This window comes from Anabrus simplex, chromosome 4 (genome assembly GCF_040414725.1).
Source record: "Anabrus simplex isolate iqAnaSimp1 chromosome 4, ASM4041472v1, whole genome shotgun sequence".
Taxonomy (NCBI): domain Eukaryota; kingdom Metazoa; phylum Arthropoda; class Insecta; order Orthoptera; family Tettigoniidae; genus Anabrus; species Anabrus simplex.
Window position 1 is genome coordinate 326607425 of NC_090268.1, and position 22419 is coordinate 326629843.

Genomic DNA, 22419 nt, shown 5'->3' on the forward strand with positions numbered 1-22419 from the left:
CATCATGGTGGTCTTCAAATTTTGAGATGGCGTGACGCCATATGGCAGCACAGTAGAGTTTTAGGCAATGCGCTGTAGATAATCAGCTGTGACATCTATGCGCGTAAAATTGGTACTACATGAAGGGCGAACTTCAGGGTCTATTCCAGCTATGTATTTTTACTATATGCCACCATGTGGCGCCACAGTATTAATCCGAAGTCACTGACTGGCCAGTGGTCATTGTCACAGGTGAAAGCGCGCCAGGCATTGTTTATTTCTCGTTTACGTACGTATTATCACTCAGTTTGCGTAGTTGTGCAAAAATATAAAAAATGGAAGATATTGGTAATAATCTTAGTAGAAATGTTAAGCAACTTGTGAAGAAGAGAATTAGTGAAGTGGATATTTGTGAATTACTGATGGATTCTGATGGAGAGGAAGATGTTAGTGTTGATGGCAGTGAATATAACGCTAGTGATGATGAGTGCAGTGACAGTGACAGCATGACGGACGTATGGAGTGATGCGGAAGACTATGGCGATACTGATAGTGATATTATAGGTGGGAACGGTGCTGGTGCAAATGGAGTAGACATTCATGTAACAATGATGCTTGGGGTCCTTGTGTAGGGGCACAGAAGGATATTCCATTTACAAGCCAGGAGCATCTAAATCTTCAAATTGATACTTCTACAGCCATACCATACGAGTTTTACCGACTGTTCCTAACAGACGAAGTTCTTGATTTGATGGTACTACAAACTAATATCAATTCAAATCAAACACTAGCGTCTATGCATATTAAGCAGTCTAGTCGTTTGAAGGAGTGGGTAAATACTACAAACGAGGAAATGAAAGTTTTTATACGTTTAAGATTGTGGATGGGTCTTGTAAGAATGCCTTCATTATCAAATTACTGGAGCCAGTTTTCTGTATATGGAAATAGTGTAGCTGGTAAGGCAATGCCAAAAAATGATTTTCAGTTACTACTTCGATTCTGGCACTTTGGTCCCAACGATGCTTCAGCTGGAAATTTGCACAAGATTCAGCCACTGTTAGATATAATGCATATGAACTTCAAGAGTGTCAAAACTCCAGGTGAAAACCTCGTAGTTGATGAATAAATGATTCCGTGGAGGGGTTGTTTATCATTCCGGAAATTTATGCCTGGTAAGGCACACAGGTACGGTGTTAAACAATTTAAGCTGTGCAACGACACGGGCTACACCTACAAAACTAAAGTATCAAAATACACTGGGCATGGCTACTCAAGTTGAAATGGAACTTATAGACCCGTATCTGGACAGTGGTTGCTTTCTCTCGACCAACAAGTATTACTCGTCAATTGAGTTAGCTGAAGTGCTACTGGATCGTAAGACGCATTTTATTGGCACACTTAGGAAAAATTGGAAAGGTTTACTAAAGGATGTTGTAAATGCAAAGCTTAAGAAGGGAGAACTCATTGCAATGGAGAATGGAAATGGATTGACAGTGATGAAGTGGAGAGATCAGAGGGACATGCTGATTATGTCAGCCAAATGTTCTAATGATGTAATAGCTACGAGCAAAAAGAACAGGAAACACGAAGATGTGGTTAAGTCGAAAATGGTAATAACGTACAATAAAATGAAAGGAGTAATAGATATTGCAGACACACTTTCTTCGTATCACACTGCAATGAGGAAAACCATCCAATGGTACCACAAAATTGCAGATGACATTCTTTTCGGTACTGCCGTTGTAAATGCACTGCTTCTATACAATACGACGCAGATTACTGGACATCGGAAAAGGTCTCTTGCGGAGTTTCGAAGGAACGCGGTCAGCACTCTACTTTGTCTAACTAACGACCCTGTTAGACGTACTCCTAAGAGAGAGAACCACTACCTTGGAGAAGCCAACAAGACGGAAGGACTGAAAAGTACCAGGTAAGTGTTATCAAGTTCAACATTATTGCACTTCCGAAGGATGTCAATACTAATTATAAAATTATTTTTTATTTCTTCCTTCCAATATTGCAGGAAAGCTTGAGGTCAGTGTCAAAGTTGCTATCAGCAACTATGCAAGGTCATGGGCAGAAAGGCTGCTGCTGCTGCTGCTTCTGCCGCAAAAAAAGGGTGTCAACTGTCTGCACAACCTGTCCTGACACACCTTTCCTTTGTCTGAAGTGCTTTGAATCATTTCACAACAAAGAGTGACTGAAGGTTAATTGTTGTTTAAAGCCTAATGCTTATGTTGCAATGTGAGTGTCACTGCCTGCCAATTGTGCCGAGACTCATATTTTCATTGTTTAGAGTTATCAGAAAACTGTTCACAACAATATGTAATGTAATATAAGTACTTGTCTTGCATTTTACTAGGTTTTCATAAATATTGCGTTAATCTGAATTAGCAAATAAATCTCCCGTATTTGAAATTCGTATTGCACATTCCATGTCAAAAAATTCTTTGACACCATATGGCGTCACGCTATATTTTATCTTTCCTAAAAATTGATGTGACACCATATGGCGTCACACATGACCTTGGTATCGTGAGATAAAATTTACTTAGTACATCATATCAATACATCCCAACTTTATATAAACAGCCTACAACGCGTACAATTGCTTTGGCACCAGCGGAATGCAATTCAAAAACATGCCTGGCACCAGTGGAATAGTGTGCTACAATCGGCTCAGCACTCAACGTGTTAAAATTTTCCCATCCAAGCCAAACTCCTCCAAAATATTGAACAACAACTCTCTGTCTATGGAATCGTAAGCTTTTTCGAAGTTTACAAAAGTCACTATATACGGTTTCACCCTCTGCTTCTGGTATGCTAAAATATTGCTGAGGTTTAAGATCTGTTCCCGGCAAGATCTTTTCCTAAACCCTGCTTGATACTCCCCAAGTTGGTGATCCAACTGAGATTCAGTCAGCTCTTTGCCGTAATGCTCTGGACAATATCTTGTATGTCACATTCACCAGTGAAATCCCTCTATAGTTGTTGGGATCCAATTTCAAACCTTTTTTGTGAAGAGGGTGTATCAGGGCCATTTTCCATTCTTCTGGAATAACCTCATTCTTCCATATCTCTTCAAAAAGTTTTTAGATTGAGACAATTGCATTTTTGCTTACATACTTCCATAATTCAGCTGTTATCTGATTTTCCCCCCTGATGCCTTGTTATTTTCCATATGAGTTAGTATTGTCTGGATCTCGCTTATAGATGGGGGTTTAGAGTCAGGGTTGGTGGATGACTTTGGTCCAACATCGAAAGCCATCGTTGGCATGGTTCTTCGCAATTCAGTAGTTCCTTGAAATATTCTGCTAGAATCTTACAGTTGCCCCTATTACTATACACCATGTTCCGTTTTTTGTCCTGAAATTGGAAAGTTGGGGGGTCGTATCTGTTTAGCTTCTCCCTGAAGATCCGATAATAGAGTATCATGTTGTTCTTAGAAAAGTCATCATTTATCTTCCTAAGTAGTTGGTCTCCTTGTTACTTCTTAACTTTCTTGATCCCCTTGGACACCATCTTCCTAGTTTCCACAAAGTGCTGCCAGGCACTCTCGTCCTTTTTGGTTTGCCAGATGTGCCACGCTTCTTCCTCTAATCAAGTGGTCTATCACACTCTTCGTTCCACCATTTGCGCTTCTTCGTCCTGGTAACAGGCACAAGCTGCTCTGCCTTGGTTATAAGACTCTTCTCCATCTGCTTCCACTCCTGACCTCCTAGGTCGCTGGTTAACTTGCCCTAGTCCTCCTTGTTCTCCTTTATTTTTTCCGGATCATATCTCCTTCGTGCAAGGTTTTTCCTTTGAAAGTTACTCTTGGGGATGATCTTCAGTTGCACTTTAGATAAGTAGTGGTCCGCGTCGAGGTTGGCCCATCTGAGAACCCTAACATTTTGGATTTCCTTATGAAATTTCCACTTTATCGCAACATGATCTAACTGGAATTCTCCCAGGAGAGTGTTAGGTGATACCCATGTCTTCTGTTTTCTTGGCAATTTCTTAAAGCTTGTTGACTTCAGGACCAAACTGTGTGCCTGGCATAATTCGATGAGCCTGACACCATTTTGGTTGGTCCTGTTATGTGCTGGGTAACACCCCACTACCATATGCCTGAAACTCTTCTCTCTCCTCACTTCGGAATCAAAATCCGCTAGAAGGACGACATTTTTATCGGGTATCTTCTGGATCGTGTCATCTAGTTTATCCCAGAATAGTTCCACCTTCTCCTTATTCTTTTTGTTGTCAATGTTTATAGGGGCGTGAACATTCACAATTGTAGGCTATATACTTTGTTGGTGGACTTAAATACGAGTGTGGATAGCCTTTCAGATGTAGACTCAAAGCTTGTAATGGAGTCTAATACTTTCTTGTCGATTACGAAACCTGTCCCAAGATGGGGAACATTTTTCACTTGTCCCCGTCTTCCCCTTAAGTATCCTGAATCCTCCCAATTCAAAGCTGTCCTCATCCAAGAATCTGGTCTCTTGCACAGCTGTTATGATGATTCTATGTTCATGTAATGTGTCTATTAGAGTCTTAAGTTTCCCCACTTTCAAAAGCGAATTTGCATTAAAAGTGGCTAAGTAATTTGCTTTCCTGTATTGTATTTTGTTTGAGCTTCCAAGACGCTCTGATTCGTCTTTGCTTGACATTGCAGACTCCCCAGAATCCGAATGTCTGCTTGCGCACTTATGTGCACCTGGGGTAATTAGTTTCAAATCACACTTTTCCACGATTGATAATTCTTTGAATTCTGGGGGTGACTTCTAGAGTCACCCTTTGTTACAACCGAGGTTGTTAACCCCGGAGGATTACTCACAGCCGCCCCTTACATGGAGACAGACACTGACCAAAGGGCGCCCAATTTGGGAACCGTCGCTTTTGGATTTTGATTTGATTTTTAATTCGAAGTGAACTCCACTAGGCTCTTTCCCTCTCTCCGCCATTGGGAATTGGATTCCTCTTCCGCCTTCGAGACCATTGACCAGGTTTCACCTAGTAACCCTAGGCAGTGGCCTTTACAGGGTCCTACCAACCGGAGCCAGATGGACCCTCGTTTTTCCTCATCACTGGAAAGTACTTATTTATATAATAAATATTCATTTATATTATAAATATTATAAATAAAAAAATTGGTTGGATAAACGGGGGCAATACCAGCCACTTCATTTTTCAATCACTGCTACACATCTTCGCAGTTGGATGTGCTAGAGAGTTGTCTACAAGCAAGATTGCCTTGACATCATTAGGGGAAACCTTTAATCTTCGATTTGGAATCGTTGCACTTCAGGAACAAACTGTTTTTAAAACCAGTCCATTGTGATTTCTTGGGTGAACCATGCCTTTTTTGGAATTTGTATAATGTACAGGCAGAGTACCGTATCTACGATGTTCTTAAACACACTATCCCAGCGAGATTTTGCCGACTATGACTGATTTAAGGCGATGACTTCCATCTGCATTTGCACACAATAAGGTGCAAAGTTTCACTTTGCTACACTTTTGACCTGGTACAGTGCCCTCATGCTTGTAAGCTTGTGCGTTTTCAGGAAGCAAACTCCAAAACAGCCCAGTCTCAGTGGCACTGTATAGTTGATTGCATGTTAATTCTTCCTTGATTAGTGTGTCAAGTAGTGTTCTAAATGGCACAACAGTAGCTTCATTGGGTCTCAGCGCTTCACAAAACACTTGTTTACAATACAATGCCAGTTGTGGAAACAATAGAGCCAGCCATTGTTAGCTTGAAATTTAATCTTCATGCGCTTAGCAAATCTCAACTGCCACCTGAATCTCCATTCCACGAACTGCAACACCGATAGACCGCTGCTGCATGCACCGTTTATGTACAGTATTTTCCCGATTTGTGTCACCAAGTAACTTCAGTCGTTTTCCTCTGGAAACTTTTTTTTCAACATCACATTGCACAGCTAATAGAAGAAAATCCTGAAGACATTGGACAATGCCCAAAAAATTCTAAGAAATCTCTCAGCCGTCTTTCTCTGCAAACAAGACTTTCTTACGGTTCAATACAAAGGGCTAAAACGTTACGTAACTTAAAACCCTATAAATGTACTTGGTGAAAGAACTTAAACTGGGTGATCCTGTGTGTAGGATTAGATTTAGTGAATAGATGTCATGTCAGAAAAACTGATCCCAGTCTCATTCCCTTCTCACTTACATGGGTACATAAATTCTCAAAACAGCTGACACTGGAGTGCCAAAAAACCTAATCTGCTCCATGAGGAACCTCTTCTTAATGAGAAATTAGGGGCGAGTACTTTTGAAGTGCATTAGAATTTATTGGGCAGTCACTCTGGCTTATTCTCGTATTGCTTCAGCCTTGCCTTAACTGCTGTTCTGCGTTAATTTGATGACCCTGCAGTGGACAGTGGATGATGTTATCCATGACAAGATGTATATGGACAAGAAGAGGAAGAGGCTCATAGTCCTGTAAGTTACAGTAGAGCTTCTGATGTAACTTACTTAATTCATTCATTCATTCATTCATTCATTCATTCATTACATGCAATTTCATGTTTTCCGTGGAAACTATAACCAACCAACAGCACATCACAAAATGTATTGGAGCCATTCCTATAACAGAAAGGGGCATGATATTCAACCGTATATCATGAAGCTAAAAAAGAGATAAGCACGATTACTAGAGCCCAGATTTCCATGCAAATGCATGTTTTTAAATAAACTGGTTACATTTCTCAAACTCTGCAAATATTCATTTTATGGCTTAACAATTCCAAATAACTGTTCTTATTCCAGCAAGTTTGCATGTTTTGGCCTTTTTAGGAGAAAATTCAGGCATAATACATATTTTGAAGATTTTGGATTTAATAGCAAATATTTAGATGTTTAGTATTTCATAATATGACTTTTATTCTGATTTTGGCACATATATAATGTTAACTTGCATGACAGTGTTTTGTATGAATGTTGGTGTGCAGATTTTGGGACCATTTTTCCACGTTATACAGTATGTCTGTTACTGAGAGACTGAGAGAATGTATTCCTGACATCCTATGTTACAACCAAAGTTAGTATATACGGCAGAGGTCCTATAATCCAATTAACCCAGCATTGACGTAAGCCCAAAGTCCCCACGTCGATCTTTGTAATTCTTAGGAATAAGGTGTCCCAGTTATGCATTGCTCTAAATTGAACCTTAAATTGTGCATAACTCATTGACGGTTCATTTGTTTGTCTATGTTAGATGAACAAAATAAAACTTGTATCAAACTTCTGCAATGCCGCATTACTGAGATAGCAGCTTACAAACCTTGGTTCTGCACTGTACCCTCTTCCATTGTTATACTGGAATATCCTACCCAGAACTCTCACTCGTCACACGTCTTTGCTATCGCAGAAGGCAATTGTTACCAGTTATTGAGGACATTCAAAAGTGTCTGGAATCATCGCAAAGAGATAGGAAAGTTATTATATCAATAAAAAACCACCTTTCCAATACATGACAATCCTTTATATTTAGAATAAAATCATTAATAGATATTATAATTAGGGCATGTTTCGCTCATGCTTAGTGAGCATCATCAGCTAGAAATAACTTAATCTAAGGTAGGTCAGGGCCCTGATCTCGGTAGATATAATGAAAAAAGTCTAATAATACATTAATAAAATATTAATTTTAACCATTTTAAAGATTATATTATGTCTATTGAAACAAATAGTGACCATTAAAAATGCTTAAAATGTGAATGGAATGAATGACATGAAGATGTTACAATAATTTGCTGGGAGTGGTTGTTTGTATAAATCTATGATCTTAATAATCTTCGCTCAGTGGCATTAGATTGCTTGTAGTTAAAAACAGTTTTTCACATTAGGAGTGAGCTCTTGTAATGAATTATGATCTTGTTTCATAGATCAAACGTGATGAGGTGTGTTGAAATCACATGTATTGCAAAAACGAACTGCACAGATGGATAAAACGTCACCTGGATCGGTGTAAAAAAAGTATGACACCCTCGTGTTGTATTTCAAGCATTATTATGTATAGATAGTGTATTATTATTAGGCTTGTCCAGCTCCATGGTTAAATGGTTAGCGTGCTGGCCTTTGGTCACAGGAGTCCCGGGTTCAATTCCCGGCAGGGTCGGAAATTTTAACCATAATTGGTTTTTAACTACAAGTAATCTAATGCCAATGAGCGAAGATTAAAGATCATAGATTTATAAAAACAACCACTCACAGCAAATTGTAACATCATCTCGTCATTCATTCCATTCACATTTTAAGCAATTTTAATGGTCACTAATTGTTTCAATAATAATTTCGTGTGGCTATTTCTAGCCGAGTGCAGCCCTTGCAAGGCAGACCCTCCGATGAGGGTGGGCGGCATCTGCCATTTGTAGGTAACTGCGTGTTATTGTGGTGGAGGATAGTGTTATGTGTGGTGTGTGAGTTGCAGGGATGTTGGGGACAGCACAAACACCCAGCCCCCGGGCCATTGGAATTAACCAATTAAGGTTAAAATCCCCGACCCGGCCGGGAATCGAACCCGGGACCCTCTGAACCGAAGGCCAGAACGCTGACCATTCAGCCAACGAGTCGGACATTGTTTCAATAGACTTAATATAATCTCACTGATTATTTTAAAATTCATATTTTATCAATGTATTATTAGATTTTTTCATTATATATACCAGGATCAGGGCCCTGACCTACCTTGGATTAAGTTATTTCTAGCTGATGATGCTCACTAAGCATGAGCGAAACATGCCCTAATTATAATATCTATTAATGATTTTATTCTAAACTAGCTGATGTACCCGTGCCTTCGCTACGGGATTCTCAGAAAGACTGACTTTGTGGTTTTCCTAACCTAAAATCAACATAGGTCATTACAAAAACGTAAGTATGAATGTAGCGATTAAAAGCAATGCTATCATATAAAATACTCGATCAAATGGAAAGCCGCAGGTTTTATCACTTTTAACGAACAGTGCTGCGGTTAGAGTGCGGTGCCAATCTAATAGTCAAAAGTTCCAGAGCTGGGATGATCAGGCCGCAGATTGCCATGAACACTCATCTGCCATTATTCCGCTAAATATGCACACTGTTCATTCCAATCAGTGCCTCAGAGTAGGGATTGAATAGCTTGAATGCTATGATGATCCAGTGTGTTACGTACCAGTAGTATCAGAAAATTTATAAACCAGGGGAATGGCATGCTAAAGAAGAAAGTTATCTAACTCCCCAGCTACTTCCCATCAATATTCAGACAGGCTGTTACACTCTGTATGACTGGGCGAGTTGACCGTGTGGTTAGCTGATGTGAGCTGTGAGCTTCCATCCGAGAGATAGTGGATTCGAACCCCATTGTCGGCAGTGTTGAAGATGGCATTCCATGGAAATTCAAATTCATGAATATCTTTGTAAACATAGCCAGTACGGTAACAATGTATAAGACATTAATAATAGGAAATTTGATACTATATAACCTTAGTTATGTAGCATTCATCGATTACACCTCTAATAAGAAATATTTGAGAATTACATTTTAGGCCTTCCCCTAAACTACCATTTCACTCAGCGTGAATAAAATAATTTACAGCCCAGACTATAGCGACTTATTTCCTGACTTTGCATACCGATTTTCATCAAGATAAGACTACTAATAAAAACAATATTTGAGAATTAAATTTTAGGCCTTCCCCTAAACTACCATTTTCTCAGCGTGAATACAATTATTGATAGCCTAGATTGTAGCAACTTGTTCCCCAACTTTGCATACCCATTTTCGTTACAATACGACCACTAATAACAAACAGTTGAGAATTCAATTTTAGGCCTTCCCCTAAACTACCATTTCGCTCAGCGTGAGTAAAATGATTTATAGCCTAGATTGTAGAGGCTCATCCCCCGACTTCACATACCGATTTTCATTAGACCACTAATAACATAAATAGTTGAGAATTCAATTTTAGGCCTTCCCCTAAACTACCATTTCACTCAGCGTGAGTAAAATGATTTATAGCCTAGATTGTAGAGGCTCATCCCCCAATTTCACATACCGATTTTCATTAAATTCTCTTCAACCGTTTTCTCGTGATGCGTGTACATACATACATACATACATACAGACAGACAGAAATTACGGAAAAGTAAAAAGTGCATTTTCTTGTTACTATGGACATGACCGATACAGAAATACCATTATTTTCAAATTCTGAGCAATGTACAGACAAAACTCTTATTTTATATATATAGATATAAAGGATTGTCATGTATTCGTAAGGTGGTTTTTATTAATATAATAACTTTCTTCTTCTGAAATCCAATATGGTTTTATAATGAGATTCATAACTTGCAAAGCTAGAAGTAGGTCGAATAATATGATCCGTTCAAATCCTGACTTTGAATTCGCCAAGCATATATAAGACGTATTGTGGTGAAAATATAAAGACGTACAATTTGACCTCACTTTGTCCCACATGTCTTCATTTAAGTATGCACCTGTCACTTCTTGTGACAGAGAAAGACCATTTTCTGTGCTTACGAATGTGGTGACAGAAACCGGGGAGCTTAAATCAAGACAGTTTGGAGAAATTATGGTAGTTGTTGAACAATGTTTGAAAAGGAACTGAATTTTGATAGTGCATATTTTCCAGTTTATTGTGCATGTTTTGCAATATTATAGTGCATGAATCCAGCATATTTTGAGATTTGATAATGCATGGAAATCTGCGCTCTAATGATTACACATCAATGTGGGTACCAACTTTACAAAATCAGCAGTTTCAGGGCTAAAGTGATATCAGATGGAAACAGGCTTACAAAGATTACAGAAAAAGTTTTTTTTCTCTTTTTCTGCAATGATATATTCTGGTCGTCTTTCAGGATATTTCTTCTTCGCAACACTTTCTGCTTTGTCCTTTGAAGGTGAAAGGTTTCAGGCTGCATAAATTGCAGCACTGTTACACTGGATATTTTGAAAATGTATTCAAGATCAGAAAGGTTCCATAATTCTTCACGAATAATACCAACATTGAAGAACTTCATTCAATAGAGAATTCACAATTGGAATATAACTGCTATGGAAGCTGGTAAAGATTTACAAATAGTATTTTAAATGAGGTTTTGAAAACTTTAAGAGAGAAACCAACCACTAATTGTACAAAAGTAGCAATTTCAAGGCTAAATGGATAATAGATGGGAAGACATGATTAAGATCCAAACTGATATTAGCAGGTGATCAGATTAAATAATGTAGGAACACTCATGAGAAAGGCTGTTCTTCCTTCCAGTATAGAAGAGAAATGCGGTGTACGAAAACAAACACAAAGAGTTCACGGTCTATACAAGCCTGGGCATTGAAAGATGTTTTCTTCCGGGGGAGAGGGCTCTAGAAAGTGCACATAAGTGGAACTCCCATTGCTGACAACGATGAGCGCCATGCACTTTTACCACCCGAAAAGAGTCTTATTACTTTACATTAATACTTGAATATTTAAATAGTAAAAACTGTATGCATTAAATTACCCATGCTTACATGTGTTGTCTTTAGAATCTTGCCATACAGGAGGTGGTTGTGGTGGTGATTGTTGTTTTAAGAGGAAGTAAAACTGGGCAACCATCCTCTGTTAACGCTAATCAGAGGGAAAAAATAGAAGGGATCCGACGCTTCAAAAAATGAAGGTGTCTGCCAAAGAAAGACAAGAGCCACAGAGGGAGTGAAAATGAAAGACTCCCTAGCCCTTGAATGCTCTAATACTGTTGGGGTCAGAAAAGAACAAGAACTAACCAAGGGATGCTGACAGGATAGACAAAATTGAGGAGTCTGGCACAAGTAAGTGGAAGCAATGCTATGACTCAGCTAAGGGTCCCATGGTCGTCACTCACACTCCCAAGTTAAGAGCCCTTGGGGCCCCTTTTAGTTGCCTATTATGACAAGTAGGGGATATCATGGTTGTTATTCTACCAACTCCACTCACACAGAGTGACATACAGGAGTGTTAGATAGGAGAGGTATGGAAGTAGAGAAAGTCACAGTAAGATAATAAACTACATCATTCACATATAATTATTTGCACATGTAACAAAAAAAATTATAACAGCCTACAGCAAAATTGTTTTTTTCTCTCTTAGAAACACATTTCATAACTACTTATTCGAAATGCATTGGTGCTTACTATAATTAGGGATGATTTGTGCTGACAAATGTGACCTAGTATAACAATTAGCATTCTAGAAATTGGAAGGTCTTGGGTTCAAATTAATAACTTTTCCTTCGACAAATCCTTTGTAGAACTCGTTAACTAATGAGAAACCTAAGAGGGGTCCAGAAAAATTAAGACACTCTTTTATAGACAATATTACTGGAACAAAATGACATACCGTTACAATTCTTGCACAGGGGGAAGGTTATTTTGTGTGTTCAAAGTGACCCCCATTAGCAGCCAAACAACGTCGATGCTGCTGAACTGCTGACCAAACTATGGCTGTCAGTGCTGCCGGTGTGATAGCCACACAGCACGCCTCGATGGTTTATTGTAGCTCGTTCAGTGTAGCTGGCTTTTGTCAAACTTCATTTTTCAAGGTTCCTCCCATAGGTAGAAGTCAAAAGGTGTAAAGTCTGGAGACCGTGGTGGGTACTCAACAGTTCCTCTTCAACCTGTTCATCGTCCAGGTAGATTTTCATCCATTATCTGGCATCTCTGAGGTAGTGAGGCGGAGCGCCATCTTATAGGTAAAAGCTTTCATTTTCAAACACCTCTCGGATGGCAGGTAAAATCTATGTTTGAAGTATATGAAGATACACCTCACCAGTTACGGTACCTTCTAAGAAGAATGGGCCAATCAAACCACGCGATGACAAACCAAACCACACCACACATTAACACCAGGTAGATTAACATGTTCGTCTACGTGAATGTGAGGATTTTCAGGAGCCCAGTACACAGTTGTGGTAGTTTACAGTACCATTCCATTTGAATTGCACCTCGTCAAACCAGATAACCATTCCTGCAAACTGTTCATCCTCGTGAAAAATGTCTTCAAACCACTTACAGTACTCCATCCTTCGATCCAGGTTGTCCTCGTTCATAGTGTGCAGTGATCTTGGAATGTACACTTTCCACTTTGCAGCCTTCAGAATTCGTCATACAGTTGATCGGCTTACCACACTTTCACGTGCACCCTCATTCACAGTTTTTTTAAGTGGCCTAACAAAATTTTGCAACACAGCAGCGCTGGAAGCTGGACTTGTTGATGGTTTTGGTCAGCCAGATTTTTTCTTCTGCTCATCCTGAACAGTACCATCAGCTTCAAATTTATCCCGAATACGATAAATTTGTTGTACATGTTGGTGGCTGGGTTCCGTACACATTACGCCATTGCCGATACCTCCATCATGTTTTCATACTTCCAGTACCACTTCCATATGGCCTTGCGTTGCTTAAACGACAACCTTACTTCATTTTGCGGCACTGTCATCTGCCAGAAACACATGCCTAGATTCTCACGCCATTCGCATGACCATCATCTGTTGAGAAAACAATGGACTACGCTACCATACAAGAATTGCAAAGATATGTCATTTTGTTCCAAAGATATTAACTATCAAAGAGTGTCCACATTTTTCTGGACCCCTCTGTATTTTTAGCAAATACTTCAGAAATCTAAGTTGTTCTTCTATGAACAACATTGGGTCCAACAGATTTTGGTAATCCTTCTCCACACATCTATTCAAACCAGCATATGTAAATAGAAATAACTTACCAAATTGTTCTAATTTGCATGACAGTCCTTGATAATGTTCTAGAGTTGTCATGATATCCCTTTTAGTGATATCTGGGTTCTGATACTGGAATAAAGATAAATAGCAACATGATAATATCAAACGTACAAAAATGCAAGTATACAATATGCATTTTAATTAATAAAGAGAACTTTATAGCATTAAGCGTGTGTTGGTCCGATAACTGCATAAAAATGAAATTAAACAGATTTACATGTTTTTTTCCAATAACGAAGATATCTTAGATTCAACAGTGAATTTGTAGGAAAGAAAGTCTTTATTTACTCAGTATCTACAAATTAACTGTAGGTTACTGTACCTTTAAGCAGAACAGCCAACCACCAATCAATACCACACAATTTTGAATGTTAATAATGCAAGTGGTCCAACTAAGATTTATCTGCAGGTATAATACACTCCCCCCCCCCCCCCCCTTTTTTGCAATTTTGATAAGCTTGTTCATCAATGCTGGACTGACCTGAGTTGGAATACATAACGTCAGAGTGATGACTTCTTTTTTTTTTGGCTGAGGGCGAGTACCTGAGAGTCCCAGGGTGAAAACTATGCCCCTTTACTCACCCGTTTTGGAGAAATTCTGATGAGTCTGACAGACCTCTGGTTTTGCACTGGTGGAGAAAAACTGTCTAGCTGAGAGGAGGTATTCGCCTCCCATCAGAGAAGAAACCCCCTCTTTGCTGAGGCAATGGAGTTTAATTTTGAGTCTGAGAGCTATTGGAGGTGTAGAGGAGAAACTTCCCTTTTTAACAAACAGCCCCTTTCAGGGGTTTAATTTTAATTCAGTGAGAGAATTATATTAAATTTCAAAAGGGCTGAAACAATTTCTATTTCCTGTTAAAACAGGCCGTAAGTGAGCCAAGGGTCACGATGTTTGTAACGTTTGTTTGGCTTCTTGATTCTTATGACCTGTTTTAAGAGTAGGATGCCAGGGTCAGCCGAATGGCTTAGGGGGATTGTGGCTTCCGTCATCCTAACTATTTTGTTAATCTGAGATCTAACAGTCGGAATACAAAGTTCATTTCATATCTTGCTGTTAGATTTCAGTTTTGGTTCTTTGATCATCATTCTAAGAATCTTATTTTTAAAAACTTGTAATTTTGAAACAGAAGTTTTAGCAATATAGTCCCAGGCCTCATAAATATACAGCACGATGACCCTGACACATGCTAGATAAATATTTCTCTTGATACTTGTAGAAATATATTTATTTCCCAGCAGAGGTCTCAAAAAGCTTTCATCCATGCCGTGGCATGCTGTAAGGCTTGTTCTCTACTGTAACTCCAGGACGAAGTTCTGTCCACTGTTAATCCAAGATATTTAATTTTGTTTGTCCAAGACAAGGGGACATTATTAATAGTAAGTTGATCAAATCCAGGCCAACGCTTGGTGAAAATAATTGCCTGAGTTTTAGTGCGATTTATTTTCACCCTGTTTCGGATACATCATCCTCAGAAAGATAAGATCCACTGTTGCAGTGCGCGGACAGCATAGTCATTTCTCCTCATAAAGGTGTAGATGGCAACGTCATCAGCGTATTGCTGGACCTCCAATCCTTGATGGGTTGGAACGTTGTTCACATATAGGCTGTACAGGGTGGAGGAACTGTTTGGTGATAATGTATGACAGAAATGGCAATCCCATGCTAGTGGTAGTGATGAAGTTTAGTAGCTAGGGCATAAGTGATGATAACCGGTAAGTAGAGTACGAAAGGGGACTCTGGACCACAGGGAGTCTGGACCACTGCAGCCTCTACGCAAGCGCGCGGGTTCCCCCCCCAGTGGGCACCTCTCGCTTGCCAGAGCACTTGTGGAATGTTAACTCTTACAGTGCCAAGATGCCGATGCATCGGCACTTACATTCTGTACGAAAAATGCCAGGATGCCGATCCCATCGGCACCCTCTTATAAGTGGTGTAGTTATGTAGTAAGGCGCTAGATTGCGTCACAAATCATATAGAATGAACGTAGAATGTTTGTAATTCCTTCTTATGTCATTAGATGGCACTGACATAGGTTCATTTTTGCTAGTTTACTCGTCGATTGCGAGTGTATGATCTGTGAGCGCTTGACATCTATGATCCAATATGGCAGCTTCCTTGTTTGTTTATGTCCGCTTGTTGTGACTTGTTTTCAATAATTTTACGTTCTAATTGACGCATTTGAGTTACTTATCGTAATATATTAAGTTTATTATTATTATTTATACTGCAGTTATAATTACCTAGCAATTTATTTAGGTCGTAGTAAAGTTGTAAATAGTACGATTATCACAACAAGGCATGTCGTCACGTAGGCCTAATTCGGGATAAGAAATTGAGGAACTTTTGGGTTGCTTTGAAAATGTAAGCGACTCTAATTTTATCGAAAGTGATTATTATGATATTTTTGGGGTTTTCAGGTAGCGCACCAGAGAATGATGGAGCCGTGCCATTGGCTAATGGGCTTACAACATTTCGTGCAATGTCAAAGATTTATAGTGACAGTGCTAATGAAAATGACAGTGACAGTGAATTAAATGATTCTTGGACTGAATGCATATTCCCTGAAAGTAATGTTGTCCATCCCCACCATTTTTATCAAATCCCAGGGCCTTAACACGTAGGCCTACCTCAATCTGGTGCTCCGCCCATAGAATATTTCAATCTGTTCTTTACACTTTCATTTCTGACACTATTAGTTGATTTTGTATGTTGTTCTGATCTTCTGAACTATTCTGTAGTAACAAATACTGCTACTAGACACAGTTCTCTCAAATGATAACTATAACTCTCTCAAAATTCATAAAATATTCAATCGTTGACAGGTTACACTGTTCGTGTCTTTCTCTCCACACGTTCAATGTTTTTGGAAATTAATTTATAAATTGTAAAGTAGACCTACATTAACAACATAAATTGGTATATATGATCCCAGATATGAGATAAGATTAAATATCTTCACTTAGTCACTTTGAGTTTAGTGTAAAATGTGCTAATTAATTTCAAATTATGTTTTTCCTTTTTTAAATAAAACATGATAATATTTTTGTGCACATTATTCCACCAAATTTTGTTTTTTGAAATGCAAGTCACATATTTATATTCCTTGGAGTATATCAAGCTCACATACTAAATTTTACCACCATATCTTTTAAACTGAGACGTAAATAAAATATTTTATACAGTAATGCAAAATCCATTGAAACATGCTTGGCATTCTATGCATATGATGACCTATTATGGGTCGGCATCCAAAGGGTTAACTACACATACCCGGAGGTCTTTATGTAAGAGGTAATTATTTTTTGAAGGTTACTGTTGTTGAGCAAGGTACAGTGACTATGTGGCAACTGGATTTGCTTTAAAAGGTCACTTGCTGGCGAAAGGTTAAAGAGCTGAGAGCGGTAGAAACAAGTTTCGGAAGGAAAATAATAGTGGATATAGAAGAAGATGAGGAGACCGTGAGTGTTTTCCTGCCAGCGCAATTTGCGAAACTTTCTGCAGAAGAAATAGAAGAAATAAATTTATTAAAAAACAACTTGAAAATTATGTACAAAGGCATGGAGAGGGGCTACCATCAAGTGTGCTTCCTACAGTAGAATGCCGACAGTTACAACACTTATTTGAACTAAGTAAGTATGCAGATGGTCTTTTCGTTCTTATATGTAACTTATTTTCACCATATTTGTATAATTGTTTTGTTAATTGAAAATAGTATGTGCTGCGGCATGGTTATCTCATTTAGTGTGCAAGATGTATCAGACAGGAGAAGTCCCATCCGATTTTCAGCAGAATGTTGTTATACCTATTCCCAAGAAAGCCGGTGCTGACAGGTGTGAAAACTACCGCACCATTAGTTTAGTATCTCATGCCTGCAAAATTTTAACACGTATTATTTACAGAAGAATGGAAAAACAAATTGAAGCTGTGTTGGGAGAAGATCAATTTGGCTTCAGAAGAAATGTAGGCACGCGTGAAGCAATCCTGAATTTACGTCTGATCTTAGAGGATCGAATCAAGAAGGACAAGCCCACATACATGGCATTCGTAGATCTAGAAAAGTCATTTGATAATGGTGATGGGACCAAGCTGTTAATGATTCTGAAGATGATAGGTATCAGATACCGAGAACGAAGAATTATCTACAATCTGTATAAAAATCAGTCTGCAGTGATAAGAATCGAGGGCTTTGAAAAAGAAGCAGCAATCCAGAAAGGAGTGAGGCAAGGCTGCAGTTTGTCCCCTCTCCTTTTCATTGTTTACACAGAACAGGCAGTAAAGGAAATCAAAGAGAAATTTGGAAAGGGAATCACAGTCCAAGGAGAGGAAATCAAAACCTTGAGATATGCCGATGATATTGTTATTTTATCTGAGACTGCAGAAGATCTCGAGAAGTTGCTGAATGATATGGATGAGGTCTTGGGTAAGGAGTACAAGATGAAAAATAAATAAGTCCAAAACAAAAGTAATGGAGTGCAGTCGAACGAAGGCAGGTGATGTAGGAAATATTAGATTAGGAAATGAAGTCTTAAAGGAAGTAGATGAATATTGTTACTTGGATAGTAAAATACCCAACGATGGCAGAAGTAAGGAGGATATAAAATGCAGAGTAGCACAAGCAAGGAAGAGCTTTCTTAAGAAAAGAAATTTGCTCACTTCAAACACTGATATCGGAATTAGAAAGATGTTTTTGAAGACTTTCGTGTGGAGCGTGGCATTGTATGGAAATGAAACATGGACGATAACTAGCTCAGAAAGAAAGAGAATAGAAGCTTTTGAAATGTGGTGTTACAGAAGAATGCTGAAGGTGAGATGGATAGATCGAATCACGAATGAAGCGATACTGAATAGATTTGGTGAGAGGAGATCGATTTGGCTAAATTTGACGAGAAGAGATAGAATGATAGGACACATCTCAAGACACCCAGGACTTGTTCAGTTGGTTTTTGAAGGAAGTGTAGGTGGTAAGAACAGTAGGGGTAGACCAAGGTATGAATATGACAAGCAGATTAGAGCAGATGTACGATGCAATAGCTATGTAGAAATGAAAAGGTTAGCACAGGATAGGGTGGCGTGGAGAGCTGCATCAAACCAGTCTATGGACTGATGACAAACAACAACATGTGCTGCTTCTTTTCAGGTCCGTGGTGTTGCTATGATGAAGTGGAAGAAAGTGGAGATTAAACCAGGATCCAAAAATCAAGCATATCCAAGCTGCTTTTTCTATTTTATTCTGCTATCAACTAATTTTTCCTTTTTCCCCTCGGCAGGTCTCTCCTCGTGGTGGCAGTCAAAAATTCAGTCTCTGCAGGTCTCTCCTCGTGGTGGCAATCAAAGATTCAATCAAAATTTTATATTTAAAAAAACTCTGTAGTTTCTCATTCAATAAATTAGAATGTAAAAAGAAATATGTTTTTTCTTTCTTTCTCCTACTCCTACTTTAGTTAAAGTACAAGGAATAAAAGGAGAGGCAGCGCAGGATAGCTGAAAGAAAAACTTAACAACTATTTGATCATCAGTTTGTATTTTATTTTTTCGAAAAAGAAAAAGATTAAATAAAATTTTACAATGCACTTTAATATATATATATATATATATATATATATATATATATATATATATATATATATATATATATATATATATATATATATATAATGAAAGTTGACTTACAGTACAATAGTATACAGTGCACTTTAAAAGAGAAAGTATAAATACAGTACAATACATTGAATAAAAGAAACAGCGAGTGAAATGTTTATCTAGTTTGAAATTCTATAAGATCACAATTTTTTTTTCTCAAATAAGATAAGTTTCTAAAATAAAATGATTAAAGTAAACACAGAAGAAACAAGAGCTTCTCCTCCTATTACTTAATAATCACCTACAGAGTAAATTACATTATTTTTACATACGAAAGGGTAAACCGATGAGGAAGTGGAGGAGGTGCTCACACAAAAAAAAGCAAACCTACTATGCAAGATAGCTATACATTGGTTATACTTTTCTCTGCAAGACTAATGTCAAAATGGTAATGTATTAATTTTGTTGTCTGTGATGTACCTTTTGTCATCATTAGCTGAGAGTGCTAGTTTATATTAACGAACCGTGAACACAGAATGAGAAGTGGAGTGATGCACACTTGTAGTTTGGTCACTCGCTCACATTCATACAGACAACGTCTATACTGATCAATTGTAAGGTGATCAACATTTTTTTTGACACCCTTAGCTTTACATGTAGGTTTCTCTTTTTCACACAACTTAATAGCATACATCTTTGGTCGCAAACCTACAAATTCTTCAACAATTCCACCATTTTCATCCTTCATTAAACCTATTTCACCTAAATTTTTTCTTTCAATTTGGAAAGGATTATTTTCATCATAATTTCCTGTCAAACAAAACTGAATTTTCCTTCACAAACTCGTATATATCAAATGAAAAATTGTATATCAAACTGTCAGTGTCAGTGTATAGTAGTGTATGTCAGTGTGAGTTTGAATCAGTGTTTCTCAATACAAAGTTGTAGTGAAAATCGTTCATTTTCATTTTTGACAAATATAAAATTGTAGCACCGAAGTAAACCGGTTGATTGTGAAGAATTTGAAGTTTCTTCATTTCGATAATCATACACTGATCGTCCACTATAATACAATGTTTGAAGTTTGCTCTTGAGATCAACGTATGTGCACCAAAACGACCCTCCCACTGTGTGACCCATCTGACGTCGCGCAGCTTCCTTACGTTCATTAATGAACGACCAAAAATTGCGTTATTCATTAATTTTTAGAAACTTTTCTCGAACTCATTTTTTGCTAACTTTCGTTTCTCTGTGTTCAAATCAATGTAGCATTGTAACCATGCCCTGTGATTAAACTGAATCGCTTTGTAAATGCGAGCTACTTTCATACCTAATTCTACACATTGTTTTAATAGCCTATAATGAAGAACATACCGTTCCTTGTTGTAAAGAGTGCTCATTAGTTTCGTAGATTTTTCAGGACGCAATGGATAATCGGCATGTTTATCATGAAGTTCTGGGGGGAAGATTAAATCAACCTCTACCATAAACCCAACATCTGCTTCATCTCCTACATTCATAATATCTAAATTGTCGACGTTCTTTACCCACTGAAAGCTGCCCGTTGGAAGAAACTGTTGCATAGCGAATCCATACAAATTGTTCACGTCAAAGTACATTATGTATGATTCCGGTTTGGACTCATCATATGTTAACATGTACTTGTTATTTGCTACTGCATGCTGCGTAATACATTGCGCATTACCACCGCGTATGGAGCGTTCGAAAAACTGCAGCATATCAACATCTTGAAGTAATTCTAGCTGGACAGCTGTTATTTTTTCATAGCACTCCATGCCATAGACGGTACCGTGTAGAAATGAGCGGCATCAATACCATATGTCTCTTTTCCACTCAATCTAAAGTTTTCAAATACATCGGCCAAGAGCAAAGTATCGATTTTCAAGTAAAGATCAGAATATTCACCCAACGATTTACAGTTAAACTTATTCCAAATAAGGTGAGCAAATGCGTTGTTTTCTTCCGACAAAGTTTTACCCTTTAAAGAGCTAAAGAATGAGCTCCTTGGCGGTAAACTAGTGTCGTCTAACACCTCCATACTAGTGATATATTCGTATGGAAATATCCCTTTCCGAGAAGCGAGTTCAAACTGTAAATCAGTAAAATACCGTCTCGTTACAAGCTTTGACTCCTCACTAAGTAAAAGTGCCATTTTGTCTAGCGAGAAAGGAATGAAGTTGTGTCTATAAATCTTAGTTCAACACATTGTCTTTGGTTATAACATATGAAGTTTGAAAATCCTTTATATCGCTCCATGTTCACTGGTAATAGTTTAATGTGCGCTCTGTGATTTGTCACAACATCCCCTCCCTTCATATGCAGTTCTCTAATTATAAAATGTCCATCATAGGCTGTCAAATTACGGAATGCTACCGGCAAGGTAGAAATTTTACGATACTGTAAGTTACACGATTGATGTGCTGATCCCCTGTAGACACCCGTTAAATGACAATGATCGCGAACTTTAATTTCATTATCTGCAATTTCCTTCTCACATATGTGACATCGGTTTCGTTTCAAAATAATAGGGCGCAAGCGTGTCCACAAAGTTATACATCTCGTCTACGAACCATTTAACACAATCGCTACCTCAATAGAGTTTGAAAGAGCACAAATCTCTCTCAAAACTACAGTGTAATAATATGCTAGGCTGTATGGTACATGTTCGTGAATTGGAGTTGAATGCGACGTGTTATCATTTGGAAAACGAGTAGACACAGGTTTCAGTATGCATTCTGTGTCAGCATACACAATAAAAGGCACTCTCTCTTTAACCTTACACCCTGCAAAGTACTCTGCCGTCCACTACGCGGATCATCATCCAAGCTCTCCCGACCAAATTTAAACTCGCTGGTCCACTTGGCAACAATTGAAAATGAAGGAGCAGAGTCCCCCAATGTGTTCTGAAAGTCGGCATGAATTTCCTTTGCTTTCATACCTTTCTTTACAAAGTATTTAATCACTGCTCGAATCTCAGTTTTTTCCATTGTCACAAATCACTACGCGGGAACAACAACAAAGAGTCGTCACTACCACACTCCTGCATCTAGAGCACTGACGCGCCACGTGT

The 22419-nt window shown here is 38.3% G+C and overlaps 1 protein-coding gene across 5 annotated transcripts in view; it reads right to left on the reverse strand.

Moving 5' to 3' along the window:
• The window catches only part of TSG101 (tumor susceptibility gene 101), a 248197-nt gene that overhangs the window by 193905 nt on the left and 31873 nt on the right, over positions 1–22419 (reverse strand). For all 5 annotated transcript variants that reach the window (XM_067145703.2, XM_068227271.1, XM_067145704.2 and 2 more), the window contains exon 3: positions 13732–13816. In XM_067145703.2, the coding sequence (XP_067001804.2) occupies positions 13732–13816 (85 nt within the window). The remainder of the gene's footprint in view (positions 1–13731; positions 13817–22419) is intronic.